This window comes from Phaethon aethereus, assembly GCF_964289735.1.
Source record: "Phaethon aethereus genome assembly, chromosome: 5".
Lineage (NCBI taxonomy): Eukaryota > Metazoa > Chordata > Aves > Phaethontiformes > Phaethontidae > Phaethon > Phaethon aethereus.
Window position 1 is genome coordinate 71,545,495 of NC_138579.1, and position 19,703 is coordinate 71,565,197.

The 19,703-nt window shown below is 47.0% G+C and overlaps 1 protein-coding gene across 1 annotated transcript in view; it reads left to right on the forward strand.

Moving 5' to 3' along the window:
* Positions 1–45: 45 nt before the first annotated feature.
* The window catches only part of IGHMBP2 (immunoglobulin mu DNA binding protein 2), a gene marked incomplete at both ends in the record, with an annotated part of 42,485 nt that continues 22,827 nt past the window's right edge, over positions 46–19,703 (forward strand). The window contains 8 exons of the mRNA XM_082000466.1: positions 46–119; positions 1,557–1,726; positions 3,601–3,793; positions 4,500–4,597; positions 9,660–9,823; positions 10,224–10,424; positions 14,629–14,776; positions 17,107–17,281. Of these exons, the coding sequence (XP_081856592.1) occupies positions 46–119; positions 1,557–1,726; positions 3,601–3,793; positions 4,500–4,597; positions 9,660–9,823; positions 10,224–10,424; positions 14,629–14,776; positions 17,107–17,281 (1,223 nt within the window). The remainder of the gene's footprint in view (positions 120–1,556; positions 1,727–3,600; positions 3,794–4,499; positions 4,598–9,659; positions 9,824–10,223; positions 10,425–14,628; positions 14,777–17,106; positions 17,282–19,703) is intronic.

The window sequence follows — 19,703 nt, forward strand, 5'->3', positions numbered from 1 at the left end:
CCGCCCCGGAAGCGGAAGTGCGCGGCGGGGCGAAGGGGCGGGGCGATGGCGGTGGAGGCGGCGGCGCGGCACCTGGAGCTGCTGCGGGAGGAGCGGGAGGCCGAGCTCGCCGAGAGCAGGTACCGCCGGCCGGGCCGGGCCGGGCCGGGCCGGGCCGGGCCGTCCGTAGTGGGAAGCGTCGCCGACTCGCCCCTATAGAGCCTGCTGTCACCTATAGCAGCCCTGACGCACCGGTCCTGGCGGGGCCTGCTGTCACCTATGGGAAAGCCTGACAGACATACCTCTAAAGGACTTGCTGTCACCTATAAAAAACCCTGCTGACTCACTCCTATAGGACCTCCTGTCACCTATAGGAAATGCTGCTGCACTCACTCCTATATAACCAGCACATCCCAATAGGAAACCCAACCGATAGAGCCTGCTTCAATTTATGGGAAACCCTGCTGGACTTGCTGCTATAGGATCAGCTCACCCCAGTAGGAACCCCCCTTAGACTCACCCTTTAGGGCTTGCTGAGCCTATGGGATCAAGCACACGTCAGCAACACCTTGGGGCCCCCCTTCCCCTCCCCCAGACCCCGGGGGTGCTGGGCCCCTGCAGCCCCCACCCAGCTTTGCCCTCCAACCCTGGGGCTCAGGCTGGAACCAAATCCTACCTGACTCACCTGGACTCGTGGTGCCAGGAAGGGTGGAGGCATCACCAGGTTCCCCCCTGTGTTGTGTGGGGCCATGTCAGGGCACAGACACCCCCACTTCTGGTGCCAGTGAGGCCTGGCCTTACCCAGCCCCGAGGACGGGGGCTGCCAGGAGGCAGGATGAGGCCATCCCACGGCTGCCTGAAGTTTCCTGACACTTCAGCTCCCTGCAAACCAACCTGCAGGACACAAGCCAAACTGGGGGACTAAGGAGAATAAACCTGGGGAATTTTCTTTTTTTTTTTTTTATCTATACAAAAATATAGACACATATCCCCCAAGTGAGACTGTGGAGCAAGCACAGCTGCTGCAGCAGACTTTGGCCCCAAAGGACAGCAGTCTGCAAAGCTACTGGCTGTATTTTGTGCCATAGTCACTGTAGCCTGCAAGTCTCTGCCGGATGCCCGCTCCTCTTCCTTCTGCAGCTGCATGTGTGGTGTTTGTTGGAGGTTAGCACAACTTCACATAAAAAATAGCAAAGCTTCCATTTTAGTGCTTATATCTGATAGGAGAAAACTCAGGTTATTCTCTCCGCGGTCATGGGATGTGGGTAACTGGGTAAGTCCTTCCTTTTCACACGCAGACAGGAGAGGGGAAAGTACACAGAAACAGATGTTACCTCTTCTCCAGGCTCTGTGAGCATTGCCCCATTTCTCAAAATAAGCCTGTGGAAGCCAGTCTATTTAACATCACTACAAAGCGATTGCATAAGCCAACACTTCAACAACCTGATGTCTCTTTTGCCAGCATCCTTCCCTTTCTTTTCCATCTCCTCCCTTTTTTTTTCCTGTTTTGTCTTCTGAAGCTTTGAATCTGAGCTTCAGTCCAGCAAATGGTTTTCACGCCTGTGTGTGGTTTTCAGGACATGGCAGGAAAGCATCTCCCTGAAGGAACTGCAGCGCAGAGGCGTCTGCTTGCTAAAACTCCAAGCTGCCAACCAGAGAACCGGCCTCTACGGACGGCTGCTCGTGACGTTTCAGCCTAGAAAATATGATTCAGATGCTGAGCTGCCCTACAACAGTTTCGGGCCTGGTATGTGATATTCCTGTTAGTGCAAAGTAGGTAAAGGAAGAGATGACCAGTGTCTTCTTCCTAACATCTTTCTAAGGTGATATTTGTAATGACTGAGCAACTGATGGAAAAAAGGAAAGGAGAAAATGTTATGGCTACAGAATGAGACTAGAGAAAAACAGCCTCTTTTTCGCTCAGCTTGTTAGAGACATGTATGTTGCACCAGAAAATAGTGCCAGTGATTAAAGTGCTGGCTTTCCTCCTTCTGAATCAATAAAAACAAAGCCCTGGTCTCTTGTCATTAAAGATTTTGTGGCATTCTTTGTACAAGCCAAAGTGTTCATGCTTGTCTTGCAGTAAGGAGCTTTTATCACTTACACTTTAACTGCAAAATGGAAAGTGGATTTTCCTTTTTCTTCCCGAGTTGCCATATTTCCTCCCTTCCCTGTACTGTTGTTTTTTGCAAGGAAGAAGTATGTACCGTCATCAGTTGACACGCCTGGATTTCTATTGGAAATAAAGGTAGTAGAGAAATACAGACTCAGCAGCACATCAGCCAGTGCCCTTTTCACTTGTGTCTCACCCTCTGCCATCACTTCCATGAAAACGTGACCAGGAGCGTCAGAGCTGAGCTGTTGCCTCTGTTGCTGGTATCTGAGGAAGGCGAGGATGCTGTCTGCCATGCTGTAACCAGCTGTGCAGGCTTACCCCTCGGAAGAGCGTGGGTTTGACTGTATGGTAGTTCCAAATGAGTCTGCAGTATACCCTCTATTTTTTCCCTTCAGAGACCCTTCTTCTCTTTTCCTTAGGCAATGAGGGTATTGCCTTCCACTCTCCAAAACTGGTCCGCAAGAGAGAAGCTGGCTGCACCAGATAATTTTCTCATTTAGTTTAGTTATTTTCTTGGTTTAGTTTGCTAGATCATTGAGCTTGCTAAGCAGGTGCACCATGGGGACTGTTTCTGACCCTGGTTGCAGAGTGGTACTATTTTGAAGAGTGTTGAAGTTCAGTTTGTTGATGCATTCTTTGTCACCCAGGACTCCAAGCTGCTGACCTTTGAAATTAAAATGACTCAGTGCAGATTGAGGTGTCAGCCTTGAGAGCATCTGCCAGTGCTCTTCAAAGAGAAATAACATTGCTGTAGCAGTAAATTATTCCTGGGATGCAAGCATTTTAATGTAAGAGCTGATGCACCTTACGGAGGAAAACTTCCCATAGTTTGTATATCTGAAATTTAATCCTCAATGAATGTGAGGCCCGGCTAAGTTACACAGAGTCAAACATCCTGCTCAAAATCTCCATTTCACCATTACGCTGTGTAATTCAACTCCCTTTCATCATCTTACAGTGACTGTGAAAAGCTGTAGCGAGCCCTTAAAAATATCTGGTCTGTCTTATTTCTACTGACTGGAATATAGCAATCATCTGGGAGGCCCATATTGCCATGCAGACTCCTTGGCTATTATTAAAAAATAAAATGGATATAAAACAGTTTGTCTGAGAGTTCAGAGAAGTCAGATTCTCCCAAGGTCTGTGTGAAAGCATTTTGGCTTTCTGAGCAGCTCTGGCTATGGGGAGCACTGCTGATCTCCACCCCAAGGCCTGTGGTGTGTGGAGGTCAGAAGGCAGCTGGTTTGTTGCTGTCTTGTGTCTTCTCACTACTAATGGTCCTTTTGCTCCCTCTTGCTGTGGCAGCTAAGAGAAGGATATTCTCCTTCATTATGGGCTTGACACAAATTCTGACCTTGCTGGGAAACACGATGCTAGAGCTGTGGTTGGTGTAGGTGGTCCTGCTGTCTGCATTGGGCCATGCTTGGTTGCTGATCTCCCCAAAAGAGCTTCTTTTCAAAACGTTTGCCCTGCTTCACGTGCTCTCTTCAAACTTGTTTTTGCAGGGGATGTTGTGGGCCTCTACGATTCAGCTGGCCAGGGTGAACCGCTCTCCACCGGCATTGTAACACGTGTCACCTCCAAGGCAGTGACTGTTGCCTTTGAGGAATCTCGAGATGGCATGCTGAGCTTGGACCGAGAGAGTTCTTACCGCCTGCTGAAGTTAGCCAATGATGTCACCTACAACAGGCTGAAAAAGTAAGGGCCTCGGGGCTGCAGTTCATCTACAGTCACTCTGCTCAGGAGTGCAAGAGCCAACTGAAAATTGCCAAGTTTATTCTGGAAAAGCTCTTCTGAGACAGATCTCAATGTACTTCACTAGGCTTGGTTTCTCTCCTTTCCTGTCTTATTCCTCTTACACCTATAGCAGCTTAGGGGAGATATCCTCCTTTTGGACGTGCCTTTCTTTTTCTGCTAACTACTGAGGGAACCCATGCTGAGATAACTCAGTTGGGCATGTTATGCTACAGCCTTACAACAGCATAAATTTATCTACTTGCTGGCTGGTATGGTCCTGCTCTCCCCTCTGCCTTTTCCACCCCTCATCCCACACTGAGCTACATATTTTGGTCCCGTGTTGTATTACCTCTGGTACTCATTGGATTCTATGTAGAAGCTAATAGCTCTTTGCTGAATTAATGTGCTGAAAAGGCTCGGCACAGGGTCTGACTGTATCAAACTGGAGTAATAGTAGAGAGTGGAAGTCTGACCAGCGTAAGGGACACCTGCATGAGGGTTGGGGGATGCAGCAATTAGATAGAATTAGTCTGTTGTGGAGTAATATTCCGCTTTGGAAGAGTTGACTCTGAGCCCAGAGTCTTCTGTCACTGGGCCCTAAGGTGCGTAGGAATCTCTGAAGGAATTCATGCTGTGCATGTAACCTGGCTATTTTCTTCTTTGACAGAGCTTTAAATGCACTAAAGCAGTATCACGGTGGTCCAGCCTCTGATCTGATCAATGTCCTCTTCTTTTCTTCTGATCCGAGCACATTCAATGAAACAAGTAAGGATACTTCTTTATAAGATTTTATACCAGACTGATGGCAGGTCGTGAACTGATCTTTCTAGAGAAATTTTCCACACCCTTAGGTTCAGAGCCCCTGGCCCTTCACAGCCAAGCACATGCACTGAGACTGCTACTGGTTTTAGTCTGCCTTACTATGTGAAACGAAGTGATGAGCACTTGGGTGGTCTGGTGAGAACAGATGATCTTGCTGCTGTCATGCAGGTTTTAAGCAAAGATACAGAAAGTTATTGTGGGGAAATGGAGTGTGGAAATCTTCAGTCTGAAGAACAATCAGCGAAGCCTGAAGTTCCCTACCCACAGAGAAGGGCTCTGCACTCTGTCCCTGCCCCGTCAGGAGGATGCTCACCTCTTCAGATGTCCCATCTGACAGAGGCGAAGAGGCAGAGCCCTAAGCAATGACTGTGCAGGCATTTCCCACACTGTGCTGCCATTACGCCACTTCCAGTCCTCCAAGTCCTGCCTCTAGGGCTGACCAGCTGACGAGCGTGCTTGTGGTCTCTCAGTTCAAGACCCATTCTTTGAAATTGCCCGTGGGAACACAGATAACTCTGATCTTTGTGAAGTTTTTATCCACACCAGACACACAGCTTGCTTTGCTCCAGGAAAGGCCTGAGTATTGAATGAGAGTAATAAGTGGTGCTGCAACTGGCAACATTGAATGCTTACTTTTCATACTGGTTTATGGGTCACTGGGCACACTTAGCTCATGTAAAGACCCTTGTCATCACTGGAAGAGAGACTAATCAGCTAGCTAATGCTCGCTTTTCTCAGTGTGTGCCAAGTAAAGCTGAATTCTGGCATAAAACAGGTGGGATTTGTAATGGAGGAATTTGTTTGCACACATTCAATTTAGTTGATGAGGCATTTCTTGTTTGCTTCCTGCCCCAATCCCATCCATAAACTTCAAAGGTCAGAAACTGCCAGCGCTGCTTCTATATTGAAAATCCAATAACTCTGCCTTCATGGGAATTAAGTGACTGTGGAACCACTGTGGTTTGAAACAGCATGGGAACACTTGTATTTTTATTTTTACAGCCTTCCAGTTGTATTCAGTCAAGTTGGAGATATGCAGGCTGCTTTGGTTTCATCAAATACGTAAAACCTCACAACTTGGTTTTACCAACAGCTGTCAAAAAATTGCATTTAAGATCTGAGTAAAAGGGGATTCTACTTTTTTGATCTGAGTCTTTGGAAAAATGAAAGATGAAATTACACAGCTTACGCTTTCAGGGAAACCATGGGGAAACCAAAGCCTCTGATCAGCAGAATATCCAAGTGCTCGGCAACTGCTAATGAGCATTATCCCCTGACAGAAGGGAAATATCATCTGGGCTGCAAAAATCAGGGCATGAAGGCAGAGGGTGGATTAAGCTGCCTAGCAGGATCGGGCCAGCAGTCTGTACCTAAGCCACGTAGAGAGCTCCGGTCTCTCCTCTCACCACTCAGCAGCATGCCACAGGTGACGCCATCCATCCCTGCCTGGGTCCTCGCGGGCCAGGATTCTGCTCGGTTCCCTCCCCACCACAGCTCCTTGCACTCTGTGCTTGCTGTTGCAGCTTTTCTCTTGCTTTGATTACTGTATTTGGTTGTCCACAGTGGTTTGCCTCTTCCACATACACGTTCCCGTTCCCCTGCAAGGGAACACAAGGGACCTGGTGTACTCAGGTTTTTTATATTAGATAAAATAATTAAATCTTAATGAACTAACTTTCTTAGCAGCTTCAACTCTGCCTTTTCCCTTGTGGTAGCAGAACTGCCTCTCTAATGAAAAAAAAGAATTCCTTTTCACCAAATTGCTCAGATGTGCCAAACTAAGCAGAGAGATGAATTTTACATCCTCCCAGCACTGAGAATATTGATCAATAGAAACATTCAGCCACTTCAATCAGGCAGAGGAGATGCAATATGAGAAGGCAGCATATCACCTGAGAACAGCAAAATGCTCTGGCAGGGTGGAAAGGCCTTCTGTTTACCTTCTCAATTTATAGGTCCTTTCTCCCCAGCTAGAAAGATGTTATACTAGCCAGGAATTAAATAATAATGACTTTAACTAGGTCCTGCAAGGTGCCTTGAACTGCCAGCCTCCACTGAGTTGAAGGGGAGGGCACTCAGCAGCTGGCTGGATAAATCCTGTCTCTTATGCTTATATGATGGTACATGCAGTTCCCCAGGTGTCCCGTACACCTTAGGACACAGGGATGTGTCTTTCACACCAGAAACCTCCTACAAGAAGTTCTTCCCTGCTCATAGCTGCTGTCTCACAGCGTATAGGCAGGGACCCACGTACCTGTACATTGTGGAGGATGTATAGAGAGGCTTTGCTCACCAGCAGAGGCCAGCGTTGCTCTGCTTGCTGGGTGGACACATTCCCTTTTCCTTCAAGGTTATGTCTTACTGTAGGCATAACCCTGTGCAGATCACTAGTAGCTACCAGCTCTCTCCTGTGGTCCTGCTCTAAAAGAAGGGCGTTCATCTCTGTGCCCAGACACTGGTCACACGGAGTGCAAAAGGCATGCCTTCTATCTGATTCTGGTGCTACCAGAAGCTTCAAAGCTCAGGTTTGCTATTTACTGAAGAGAGAAAGGAGGAAGAACAAAAGCCTAGTTAAAAGGCAGGGATGTCACCAGTAAAAGCCAACCCAGCAAGCAGAGCACTGGGGAAGCACCAGGGGTTCCTAGCAAAACTTCCTTGGCTTCTTGGCACGAGTCCAGTGCATGTGACAAGTCTCTTGCAAAAATCGTAAATGCTCCTTGTCCCTCTGCCGTGTGATACCTCCTGTCATCACAGAGGCCATGAAGAGGCTCTTGAGATTTATGGGGAAAACTAAGCAGTCCGGACAACTCAGCTGCCAAATACTTCACAGGGAGAGTTCCTTGTTTCAGGCTTAATTACCCACCTGGGTTTTGCCCAACAGTGTTTGGCTGCAGTTAGGTTGTACTGTAGAAGAGCTGGTCATGGGGTCTGGTTTGCTCTTGGTACCAGTACACACTGACAGTGAGGAGTATACTTTGGAAGGTACATTGAGAAGTGAGAGTCCTCCAGCTCTAGAAAGCTTGAGCTCCTCCTCCCAGGAGGGACTGTTCCCATCTGTGTTTGGTGCAAAGACCCCTTTCCTGGACTTGAATATATCACTCTCCAACCCACTTCTTCACCTGAACTGCTGGTACTGTGCAGAAAAGTGTCTTGGTTCCTGAAAATGTTGTTGGAAGACCAACCTTAATGGCCAAAGTGATTTTTTATTTTTTCCAGTGCTACAGTCCTAAACCATGTTGTACATCAGGGGCTGAATTACCTGACCACCAGCAAGACCCATCCCTGCCAGGCCCAAGGATGCAGGTTTACATTCATCCTCTCCATAGTCTGTGATGGACAGCCTTGGGCAAAGCAGGGCTAGAACTGGGCTAATGGGTGTCTTCTGTGAGCATCTGTGCAAATCTTAAACAGATTGCTTACAAAAAGCTCTTAGGTCAGCCTTGCTGGAGTGGATAAACTGCATTTCTTCAGGTGAGCTAGTGGATGGAAAAGGGTTTAGAGGAGCCACAGCATCCCTTAAAAGGCTCGGTCCTCCTCATCACTAATGTGCCCGGCCCAGAAAAGAGGCATGTTTCCCAGCCTGCCCACACAGCAACTTTTGGCAGCATGTGATTAAAAGGGAAGAAGACTTGCATGCATGTGGAGAAGCCAGTTTCTGAGCTCATTCCTTGAGCAAGGAAATATCAATGACTCCTACATCCCAGCTGTTCCTCATTGTGGGAAATGCCTTTCAGTTTTTGAGCTATTCTTTCTTTTTCCTGGCCCATGGGATGCTTCCTGGTCTTCTCTTAGTCATTAGCACACTAACTCAAAAGTTATGTATGAAGCAAGAGGCAGGTTAACAGGAAAAAGTACCATTAGTCCCGTTTCTCCCTTCTTCGCCAAGGATCTTTTTAACAAATGTTATTTGTTTAACCCAGACACCTCATCTAGTTGTGCTGCTTCAAAAGTCAGTGCTAGAGGTTATATGGGAGTTGCGCACAAGTTAACCTGCCTAAAACCAGAAGAAACTTTCATGCTTTTAATCAAGCCCTTAGTGCAGAGATAGTGATAAAGCACAGCAGGGAACGATGCCCAGAGATGTGTCTTATATAACTTTCGTGGGAACATTATTTTCAGTAAACCTTGATGTAATGAGTCATCGTCTCTGGTGTAATTAACTTCCATAATGAAACAGGAGATTAGCAGCAGGATTATGAGGGATGATAATAAATATGGGTTTAAATTAGATAAATCCAGGAGGTAAAAAGCATCTTGTGAGAATTTGGGCTTCTGCAGTGAAACCAATTCTCTTGCAATGCAGTTTGCATATTCTTTTCCCTTTTTTCCCTTCTGATCATTGAAGCCCAAACTAATTTTAGTTTTCATCATTTATATTGATGGCTTATATCTTTTTCCTGCCTTCCTTTTCAGTTGTTGCTGACTGATACAGGACTGCTCTTTTCTGCTCACAGGCACTGTAGTTCTTTCTGCTGCTTTTTCACTAGCACTGTGTTGGGTTGAACTGCAGCAGGAGCAATTCATTTGCAATATCAGCTACTTCCACCCCTCTTTTTATTGAGAATTTACTAAATATGCTGGCTCACCTTTAATATAAACCCAGAGCAGCCTCCACATCCAGGAGATCCTAAATGTTTGATGTTATGGCCAGTAAATGCCTCTTTAAATGCTGAAAAGTGTCAGTATAGACTAGCTGTGTTCACAACTGCATGCTTGCTCTCCCTGAAATATAGCAGGGTAGAAAAGAGAAGGGGGAAGAGCCAGATGCAGGATGAGTAGCCTGTTCATTTTGAAAGCATAACAAGCCTTACATTTACCACTCTGTGCTCTTTTAGCCACCTAGGTGGTACAGAGTGTACTTTCCTCCCCAAGAAGGTTATTCTCATTATCAAATTGATTTGGGCCAGCTACTGAGAGCTTTTTATTTGTAGTCATGGATTTGTGCTTCTCAGCAAGCACCCAAGTTAGGTCTGAGGTCCAAGTGAATCTCCTGCTGTCTCCCCAGAGCCTCTAAAGCTTTACAATGACTCGCTGGACGCATCGCAGAGGGAGGCTGTCTCCTTCGCACTGGCACAGAGGGAGCTTGCCATCGTCCATGGACCACCTGGCACAGGGAAGACTACAACGCTAGTAGAGATCATCTTGCAAGCTGTACAGCGAGGCCTGAAAGTGAGTATCAATGGCAGGACTGTAGTGACAGCAATCACCTTGGCTTATTTTGCAAATTCATTGGGCTTCATGGCAGCTGGAGCAGATCCAACAGCAGCTGTGCTACACTGCAGAGTCTGGCTTGGCTTGCCAGGGCCAGGGAGTTTTGCCGGTCAGCTGAAATTAGGTGCTACCAGAAGCTTCAAAGCTCAGGTTTGCTATTTATTGAAGATCCTGTGCTAGTGCTTCAAAGCAAGGTGAGAATTGCCTTCGGTGTCTGAAGGCTGTGGAGATGTCAGTGGTTTATTCCCAATAGGTGCGTGTTGGTCTCCCTCTCTGCTGAGTGTCCTCCTGCTCAGACACTGTTGCTCCAGCGTTTTGCTGTCCCGCAGTAACAAGCACTTGGTTTCCCCCCGTGCAGGTCCTGTGCTGTGCCCCTTCCAATGTTGCTGTGGATAATCTGGTGGAAAGGCTGGCTGGCTACAAAGCCCGCATCCTGCGGCTTGGGCACCCAGCTCGCCTGCTGGAGCCCATCCAACAGCATTCCTTGGACGCAGTCTTGGCCCGTGGCGACAATGCCCAGATAGTGGCGGATATCAGGAAGGACATCGACCAGGCCTTTGTACGTGTCCCTGCAACGTGCCCTGTATGGGTTACCTGCATGCCAGCTTAGATTAACTGTACCTGATCTGCTAGCCAGGCAAGCTACTTTGTCTCAAAAACTAAGGAACAACTCTGCCATTTATTGGATGTTCTTAGAAGACAGTCACTACGGCCAGGTACTCTGGGTTCCCCCAAAATCAGTGGCTAGAAGCAAGTCACAGTGACGAGTCCTGATATGAGCCACAGGCAGTGTACAGCCAGCCTGCACCCTGGCTGAACCTGGTATTTGAGTTCAGGGCACCATGAGCCCACAGTGATGCCCCCAGTCTGGATCTTACTGTATACGGGGAGGGGTAGAATACTGGTGGGCATGAGCCTCTCTTTGTGCTCAGTCAACAGTAGAAAGGCTGCTTCAGGGGAAGGGAAAGATAAAAAAATAGCATAGTGCAGGGCACTAACAGTGACAGTTGGAGATGCATGTGGCCTGGATTAATCCCATTTACTGTGATTAGGAAGCATTTAACCTGGCCTTGGAGGGGAGGAACTGGGGTGCAAGTCTGACAATTTTAGAAATGGGGAAGGCTTCCAGCCTGACGTGGTGTCTCACAGAGAGCCTCTCTACCAGGGACTGCCTGACCCTCCTCGGTCCCCTGCCACCAGCGTTCATCTTCATCTGCTGTAGAAGGAGCTGAGGGCAGAACTCTTCCTCTCCGAATTCCTCACTGAGGTGGCAAAATCAGTCATTACTGCTGCGTGGGGAGATGCAGCAGGGCCCTGCTCTCCAGATTATCTGTGGCATTGCTCACGCCATCCACTTCACCAGAGAGCGAGAGAAACATTCACATCATTAATTCACTTCCTAACGAGATGTCTGGCTGTCCTGACTCACTCCCACTCTCAGCCACCTCAAGTAGAAAGCAGAGTGCACTATAAAAATGCATCCTTAATTTCTTCTTTCACAACCTAATTTTCCTAAACTTAATTTACAGAGTAGCTCTTTTACTTGAGATTATAGGTTTTGATACTATTTAGATTTTTTTCCCCTCCTTTTCTGGTGGCAGCAATGTCCAGAAGCCATTTTGCAGATGTATCCAGCTCAGGAGAGATCCTGTCTCTATCAGAGATGCAGGAGGGCATCTTCATGCCCTTGCACGTGTGTTGTGTCATAGTTACCCAGGTGTATTGCCCTGCTCTCCAGTAAGGCACTGCACATGCACTTTTTCAAATGGTGCAGACCAAACATGGGTTTCAGCTCCATGAACATTAATCTGCAGCCACCACTATGGCCGCAGCTTCAGTTTTCCCAAATGTGGTTAAGCATCATCCAATGTTCCTGTTGCTGAGCAGCTGGGGAGGTCACTTGGCAGACAAGTAGTTCTTGCACGTAAGGTAAGGGCAGGAGAAGGCCTCCGAGGACTGGGTAGAGTTGTAGTTGTGGCTGAGAGGCAAGTTCATGAAGGATGTACTTATCTGCTGGGATGGAGACCTGGCTGTAGTCACAGCTCTACACCGAGTCTTTTTTACTTCTTAATTTATTTTACGTCTTTCTCACCAGTGGTTAATTGTCCCTTGCCTCTCCTTGGGAGGCACTTTGAAAGGTGGGAGGAGGTTTTTTCCACTACTGATTTTCCATAGTAGAAGGGAAATTAAGGCGAAAGCAGAAACCTTCAGCACTAGGGTCTCCATCTGCTTCCTCCCTAGAGGTAGGGGCATGTGGTGATGGGAGATAGGGACTGGCCATCAAGGCTTGTTCTGCCCTGCAATACCAAACAAAAACCTGAGAGCTAACATACTGCTGCAGTTCAGCTTGCGTAGCAATGCTTTGAGCTGCCCATGATCAGGTCTTTCACAGAAGATGCACCTGACTCATTAGCATCCCTCTCTCTCTCTGGGCTGCGGGAAGCTCACCTCTGAGGTCCTGGCCTCTTCTCCTCATCCTGCCTCAGTTTCTCCCCTGCAGTGTCCCTTACTTGCCCCTGTAATAATTTTTTCCTTTGTCCACTCCACATTTTGATTCTTCTCACTCCTTCCCTTCATCACTGCCCCCAACCACAGGAGAACTGGGAATGCAAATGAAAATCCATGCTCTCTGCACATTTTCTACCCTTTTGTTTCTCCTTCCCTCACCTCTTCAGGCTTCAAGCTTTCTGAGACAACAGCTTCTGGATACTCTTTGCACTAACAAGGGTGCAGTCCCCACAGTACCTGAGCAAGAAAGGCAGCACAGGTCCGGTGATGTTGAGCAGGGTCAGCCAGCAGTCCAGGTCACCAGACAGGACCAGAGTGATAAGGCAGCCAACCCAGCAAGGAAGTCAGGCTCAGGGCACAAGGCTTAGGCAAGGAACAAGGTCTGGCCTTAAATGCAGCTCCCAGACCAATGAGTGTGTGGGTGGGGGCCCAGATGAGGCAGGTCAGGACAGTTAGAGTCTGCTGGCACCCACAGACCCCTAACGAGGAGTGAGTGGCATCCATGCTCACAGTGTGCTGATCAATATCCTTGGGGCTGATTGACAGTGCTCAGTTATCTCTGGACTGGGCTCCCTGCTCCCTCAGCTGCGTTGAGAGCTGAGAGTCAGTTGGATGTTTGCATCTTAATGTCACCAGCCAACATCAGAGAATAGTTGCTGTTGTTAATTTGCTACCTAGATCTTTTTTTCAGAACAGACATTAAACTTGGCCCTACTAGTAGCACCATCAGTTTTGCTCTCTAATATTCCCTGTTTCTAGCAGAGAGGAAATGGATCCTAATCTGCTTTGTCCCTTCAGCTCAATGACTATCAGGACTGGCGCCCACCCTGTCCTTTTAGATGAAGCTAAGGAAAAGATGCCTGTGTGATCACGTTATCTGTGTATCTCTCTGTGATCCCTCCCCTGTAACTTCTGAGCCTGTCAGCCAATGTTGACTACATTTGACAGACATGTAGAGGTCTCACAGGTATTAAATGCTTACAATTTGAACCAAAACAGGTGGCTGAGTAGAGGAGCGAGACACACAAATATCTTTCCTAGGGGAAAGACTGCAGTGTGAGCTGAACCATGTTAGACACTGTGGAATCCATCCATACAGAGGAATTTAGGATTACAGGAACCATCAGGTCTTACTGGTTTGGCTGCTTAGAAAAGCTTCTGTCTGCAGCCTTTTCAGCTTCCTCAAGTCATCAGCCTTACTTCCAAGGAAGTAATGCGAATTTCTGTCTGAGAGTAGGTAGCTTTCTCAAGGTGACTTGCAGTGAACGATAGCTTGGCTGTTGTCTCATAGCTGCTGGTCTGTAGCCGGGGAAGTGCTAGCAACCAGTGGTGATGATTTGATGTGTTAGACAAAGTTAATAGGAATTGCTAAAAAAAGCCGTGAGTCTGTCTAGATATTGCTCTGAATCATTTACAGCAACTCAGAGACGCCTTTTAAAAAATGCAGAGCTGCTGATATGCCTGGACATGGTGCAGTCAACTTGGGGAGCCCTCCTGCTTCAAGGTCACACTTGGAGCCGAGGGTCCCTTGCTTCTCCGAGTGACGGAGCAGAATGAGATAGGAAGGTCTGGTTCCTCACCCAGCAAAGGCACAAGACCCTTCTTCCCATTAAGCTTAATAACCATTATGCATTGCTCCCTGCTTTGTGCCCAAATGCTTTGACTGGTGCATAGACTCGGCCGTCAGATGGTCTGAAGCATCTTACCTTCTCTTTGCTGATCTTTGGGACACTAGGAAAGTACAGGATAGAGCAGGAAGGGCTGAACAGAGGATTTAAGGACACAGAGTTACTCTTCAACACTTTATGCTCACAATTCAGGACTATCAAAATGTGCAGCCAGAGGAGTTTAAGCATAGACCAACTAAGTCTGAGAAATTGCCATCTGGACCCTGAGTGATGGTGTTACTCCTGATGTTCCCGGACGGTCTGATGGGCAGCAATATTCTCATTTGGTGCTTCATGCTCAGAGCCTGGGGTTGTATTGATACAGTTCATCTTTCGCGTAGACAGAAGTACTCTTTACGCTTCAAGCAACACCGATTGTGGAAGGGGCTTTCTGGCAGGGAGAGGGAAGAGAAAACAAGGTTTTGTGGGGCTGGTTGTAATGAGGCAATGCATCATGGTGGACATAGAGAAGCCATGCTGTATCCAGGTTCTGTGGTTTTCTGAGAAGCTGAATGTATCCCTAGACACTAGAATGTTTCTAGATAAACTAGAAACAGTTTGTTCTACCTTGATTTTTCTATTTTATAGGCAAAAACCAAAAAGGCTCAAGACAAGGGAGAGCGGAGCCATTTTCTTAGTGAGATTAAGGCACTGAGAAAGGAGCTGAAGGAACGAGAAGAAACTGCAATGGCTGCAGCCCTTACCCATGCCAGTGTTGTCCTTGCTACAAATACAGGTGCGAGATCCTCTTTTTCTTTGCAGTGTTTTACCTCACTTGCCAGGACTCACATAAACCATGTGCCCTGCAATGCAGTAGGAGGGAGACTTAGTCTTCCTGCTCCAAGCTCCTGGGAGTTCAATCAAGTTTGCTGCAAGCTCTCAAACTCCTCCAGAGAGGGATTCTTCTTGCTTACACTCTGGCACGTGATGTTGTTGTTTAGCAAAGAATATGGGGCTGCAAAGGCCTTTTGGTGTGAGCCAACGTGGCCCGTCTTTGTTAGTTCTGAGTAGGAGCTGAGCTTTTGGCGAGTAAACAAGAGCAATTGGAGGTGTGCAATCTGCTTATTGATTTCATAAGTCACATGGAATTGTTTTCCTGCTTGGATAATTTCTGTGACTGATGGAATACAGCACATGTTTCCATAGCCTGGTCTCAGTCTGCACGTATTTGGTTAGTTCTGTAAATCACCCAAGTGGTGTAAATGACACGTGATTTAGGGAACAGTTCCAGGTATTGATCAGGCAGCGCATGTAGGCACATCTGCATCTACAAGTAGGAAAGTTATACCCTTGTGATTGAAGGGGAACATAAGTGCTTAAAGTTTAACATGTGCTAAAGTGCTTTTCTCGATCAGATGTATAATACTCCGGGGCCCGCTTATAATCTTCAGATTTGGTTGCTCAGGGATTATTTGCTGAAGGAAACCATCAATAATTTAGGTCATGAAAAAGAACCCCATGGGGCGTTCACAAGTTACTAGTGTGAAGGTTATAGGAAAGATAAATCCTTCCAGTGCATTACTTGCTGGGAATTGGCTTCTCACTTCTTTTAACTTTGCCTGAAAAAACAGGAGGTTTCTTTTTTTGAGTAAAACTGGTATTTTGTGCTGACTGTTGTGTTGATCAGTTGCGATTTTCTCCCGGGACTCTAGGGCTTGCTAGCCAGTGTGGAGGTCTGTGCAATTCTGCTTCGGCAAAAGGTGGTAGACCAACAAGGGATTTTGTGTTTTCCTCAGTTACGCAATCTTGGTATTTGTCTGAAACCACGTAGTTTGATGGGAATTATTATATATGCAAACCAAACTGCTCTGTTGCTAGGTTCAGCAGAGGGAGAATTTAATCATGGCAACACACAGGGACACCAGTGACCTTTAGTTAATGGGAGTTCGATAAACTCAAGTGGAGCTGCAAGGCTGTAAGGGAAGAAAACCATCTGCACAGCTGCATGCCATGTTGGTACAGTCTTTTTGAGATAGAGAGAACCATTTTACTTATTTCTTTTCCTTCCACCTTCAGCATGGCAAAATTGCAAAAGTCAAGTTCAAGCTATATGCCCCTTGTTACCAGAGTTGATTCATATAGGCTGGAAAAAAAAATTTAAAGGAAAACACAGTGTCTCAGTTGACAAACTGTAACATCTGAACTGGTGCAAAGCTGTAGAGGCAGCAGGATTTACAGTGGCAAAGCAAAATCACCCCTAATCAGAGCTGCTTTCAGAGCTTCACTGCAATAGCACAGGAGCTTTTGAAAAAAAGCCTTTCTGTGAGTGCTGTGAATAAAAATCGCCTTGTTTGGCATGCTGGCTTCTTAATCCTTCTCTCCGCCTTTTGCGTCCCTTTTTCTTATGAATTGCAGTGATATTTTTGATGCCTCTGAAATTCACAGTTCTGATCAAGGCGTAGATCAGTATCAGTTCATGTCTGGATTATCGCAGGACCTGTGTAAGGCTATTTGGCTGACGTTACAGATGGACATCTGACATGAAAAAATAGCCCTCGCCGCGGTTGTCTGATTCCAGGTCTGCCGCGCTTTCCCTTCTCCCACTGCCATGAGGAAGGACAGAATAGCGCAGCCAGGGTCAGCAGAGCAGAGGAGTCAGGGTCTCAGCTGATCTTCCCCTCGCGGGGTGTCCCTTGGTGTATCAGGCAAGGTGAATCTCAAGTCGGTCCTCCTTTCAGTTTTGGTTGGTGAGAAGTTGTGTTTGCATTTGAGGGCAGAAGGAAAGTGGGTGTTCATTAGTGCTGCCGCTCTGCTCCTGCTCTGGGTGAAGTATTCAAGCATATTGTTCTGTTTGTCATCTGGGTTTCACTTGTTGTCAAAAGATACTTGGAAGCCCTTGGGCCCAGATGCCAGGGGAAAGAAGGACAAACAGAAATTGGCAAAAACAATTCTGACATAGGCATATAGATGTATATGTATTTGGCATGGACTACAGAGCTGAATTGCTAAATCTCTGCAAAGAAACTTTATTTTACCTGCCTCCCTCAATCACAATTAAAGCATGTGTGGTTTCTTTTAAAAAGAGGTTGCTTCCCTGCTAAGCTGTGCACCTTCTCCTTTAATTAGGTGCTTCCTCTGATGGCCCACTGAAGCTGCTTCCTGAAAATCACTTTGATCTGGTGGTGATAGACGAATGTGCTCAGGCACTGGAGGCCAGCTGCTGGATACCTCTGCTGAAGGCTGGGAAGTGCATCCTGGCCGGGGATCACAAACAGCTTCCCCCCACCATCGTCTCGCACAAGTAAGGAGCAGTTGGCGGCCCTGGGTCTTTGCTTATTTATGTAACCAAATGCCTCAAGTGTCAAGACATTTCATTAATGTGGATTCTTTACTGGTATCCCCCAAGAGCTGGGTTTGGTCACACTGCCAGAATGACATCCGACCCGTTTTACTGATTGCCACTGTTTAACGCGGCTCCATCTGAGCAGGGTTTCTTATCACACGAGGACGTGACAGTTCATCGTTTTACCTGCTGCTGACCAAGGCACATAATAGCAAAGCACGTGTAGTCAGCATGGCGCTGCAGAGTCGCCTTTTGTGCTGGTGAGTGACTGCTGGGCAGCTGCTCCAGGGCTTGCGAGGGTTTTGAGCGTGCAGCCAGGGAGAGCAATCTGACAGGCAGCCTTCGGCCCTGCTCTGGAGCCGCCGGGAATTCTCAAAGGTGTGTGCACCTTGCCTGGGAGGCTTTCATCCATGCGGGAGCAGAGACATGGCCTGCAGGAGTCCACGCATTGGATTGAGTTTTGTAGAAGCAATCTTAGGTGGGTTACCTTGGTAGAGCTGCTAAAGCAAACCTCAGAAACAGAAGGTAATTCTGTACCAGATCATGGCTGTTTGCAGTGGGAATCCTTGCTCACAGCGTGACAGGGAGCTGTCTGCCTTTGAAACACTGCTGTGCTCATTTTGCAGAGGTCTTCCAAGGTGCATTGGAGGCACAATCCAGCAGCTAGATTCCCAGCCTTCTCTGAGATTGCCTTTTGCCCTTGGCCCACATTTACTTAGGAGTTCCGTGCCCACAGCAGAGAGGATCCTCTGCAGAAAAAGCAGGGCAGACGGGGAGGGTGAGTGCAATGAGGCAGGAAGAGTGAGCAGCAACTCACACCAAACCATGTTTTCGGGGAGATCTATTACACTGGGAACATCAGAGGTAGCTCCGCAGCATCATGGCAACAGCACTGCTGAAAAGCCTTTGTAATGACGTGGGGACCTTCCCAATCCCTGCTGTAGGCTCTGCGCCGTGGGCAGGTGCTGGCAAGATAAACTGCATGAAATCAGAGGGCAAGGTCCTGGCTGGTACTGCTGAGGCTGACGGTTGCTTTCTGTGTGCTTGCCTGCGTCCTTCCATCAGTCACCTGAAACATGCCCTGGCTCCAAAGAGTTCGATGCTTTGAGGTTACGTTGTTTGCTTTGGATTTTCTCTTTAGTGACAAGGAATACTTATGCTATGAGCTATTACTGGGTTACTCAAAATTGGGTATATTTTAATAGATCTTTTTCCTGAGATGTATCATTATCAGACATGTTCTTTCGATTCTGCTTGCTTATCAGCACTGTGTTTTAATTCTTCAATTTCTCTCTGTTATGCACAGAAATTTTCAGAGCTGTTGGAAAAGTTTTTCAAAAAACAGTTTAAAACAACACATATCACCCATTCAAGCTAGTAAAATGGTAAGCAAAGAGAAGGCGTACAAAGCAGAGATACAAGTTCTGGTTTCACTGACCAGTATTTATATATAAATTTTAAAATGTTTGTTTTTAAGAAAGGTGGTCTGTTTTTATCCATGACATTTTCTTGCGCCTGGCAAGAAGGGTGGTCTGTTTTAGCTCCTCTTTGCTGACTGCAGGCTCTATAGAGTGAATTCAGGCTCATACTCAGTTTAATCAAAGTCTTCTCTTCCCTTTATTAAATAAATGTGGAAACACAGAAGCAGAATTTAACATATTAATGTGGGAGTTGGCCAACTGAAATGCTGCGTTACCACACACAGCACAGTCATTATAAAACCTCACGATACCTACAACATGCATATTAAGAACAATTAGTTTGTGGAAAAGATCTGTGGCTAGTGTATTGCCTGTGCTGTGGGGAAGATACTTCAAATAGTATTGGGGAGCCTTTGGGGAGTTTAAAATACAAATGTGCGCATGTGTATCTGGCTCTAGATCTGGAATTGCTGAACCGTCATTGTGTAGAGGCAGGGAAATTGGACTGACTTCATAAACTTTCTCTTCTGCTTCCAAAAAATAATGAGCGAGATACATATCTATAATCTCACTTGAGTTTTGAACAAGGGAAATGAAAAAATCTAAGGGAGGCAGTGGCTCCCAGCAGGTGGCTAAAGAGATAGTGCAAATAACGTTCAGGCACTGTATCATCTTCTCATTTTGCCGTCATCGGATGCACAAATGCTTGTTGTTTTGCAGATCTTGGCAGGTGATAAGCACACTCCTCCACTGCCTGGCAGAGGTGGCTAGGCTGGTGAACTGCACAAAGCCGACCCAGAACCCCCTACTCTTCTTGTCTCTGTTTGTTTACTGTGAGTTTCCAGCCTGCGTCTCTGTGCCTAGGTTTTCCCATCTGTAAGTTGAGAATAAAGAATTTTACCTCCACGCAGAAGCCAAATGGCTAGCCGAGGCTGGAGAGCTGGTGAGAGGCTGTAATT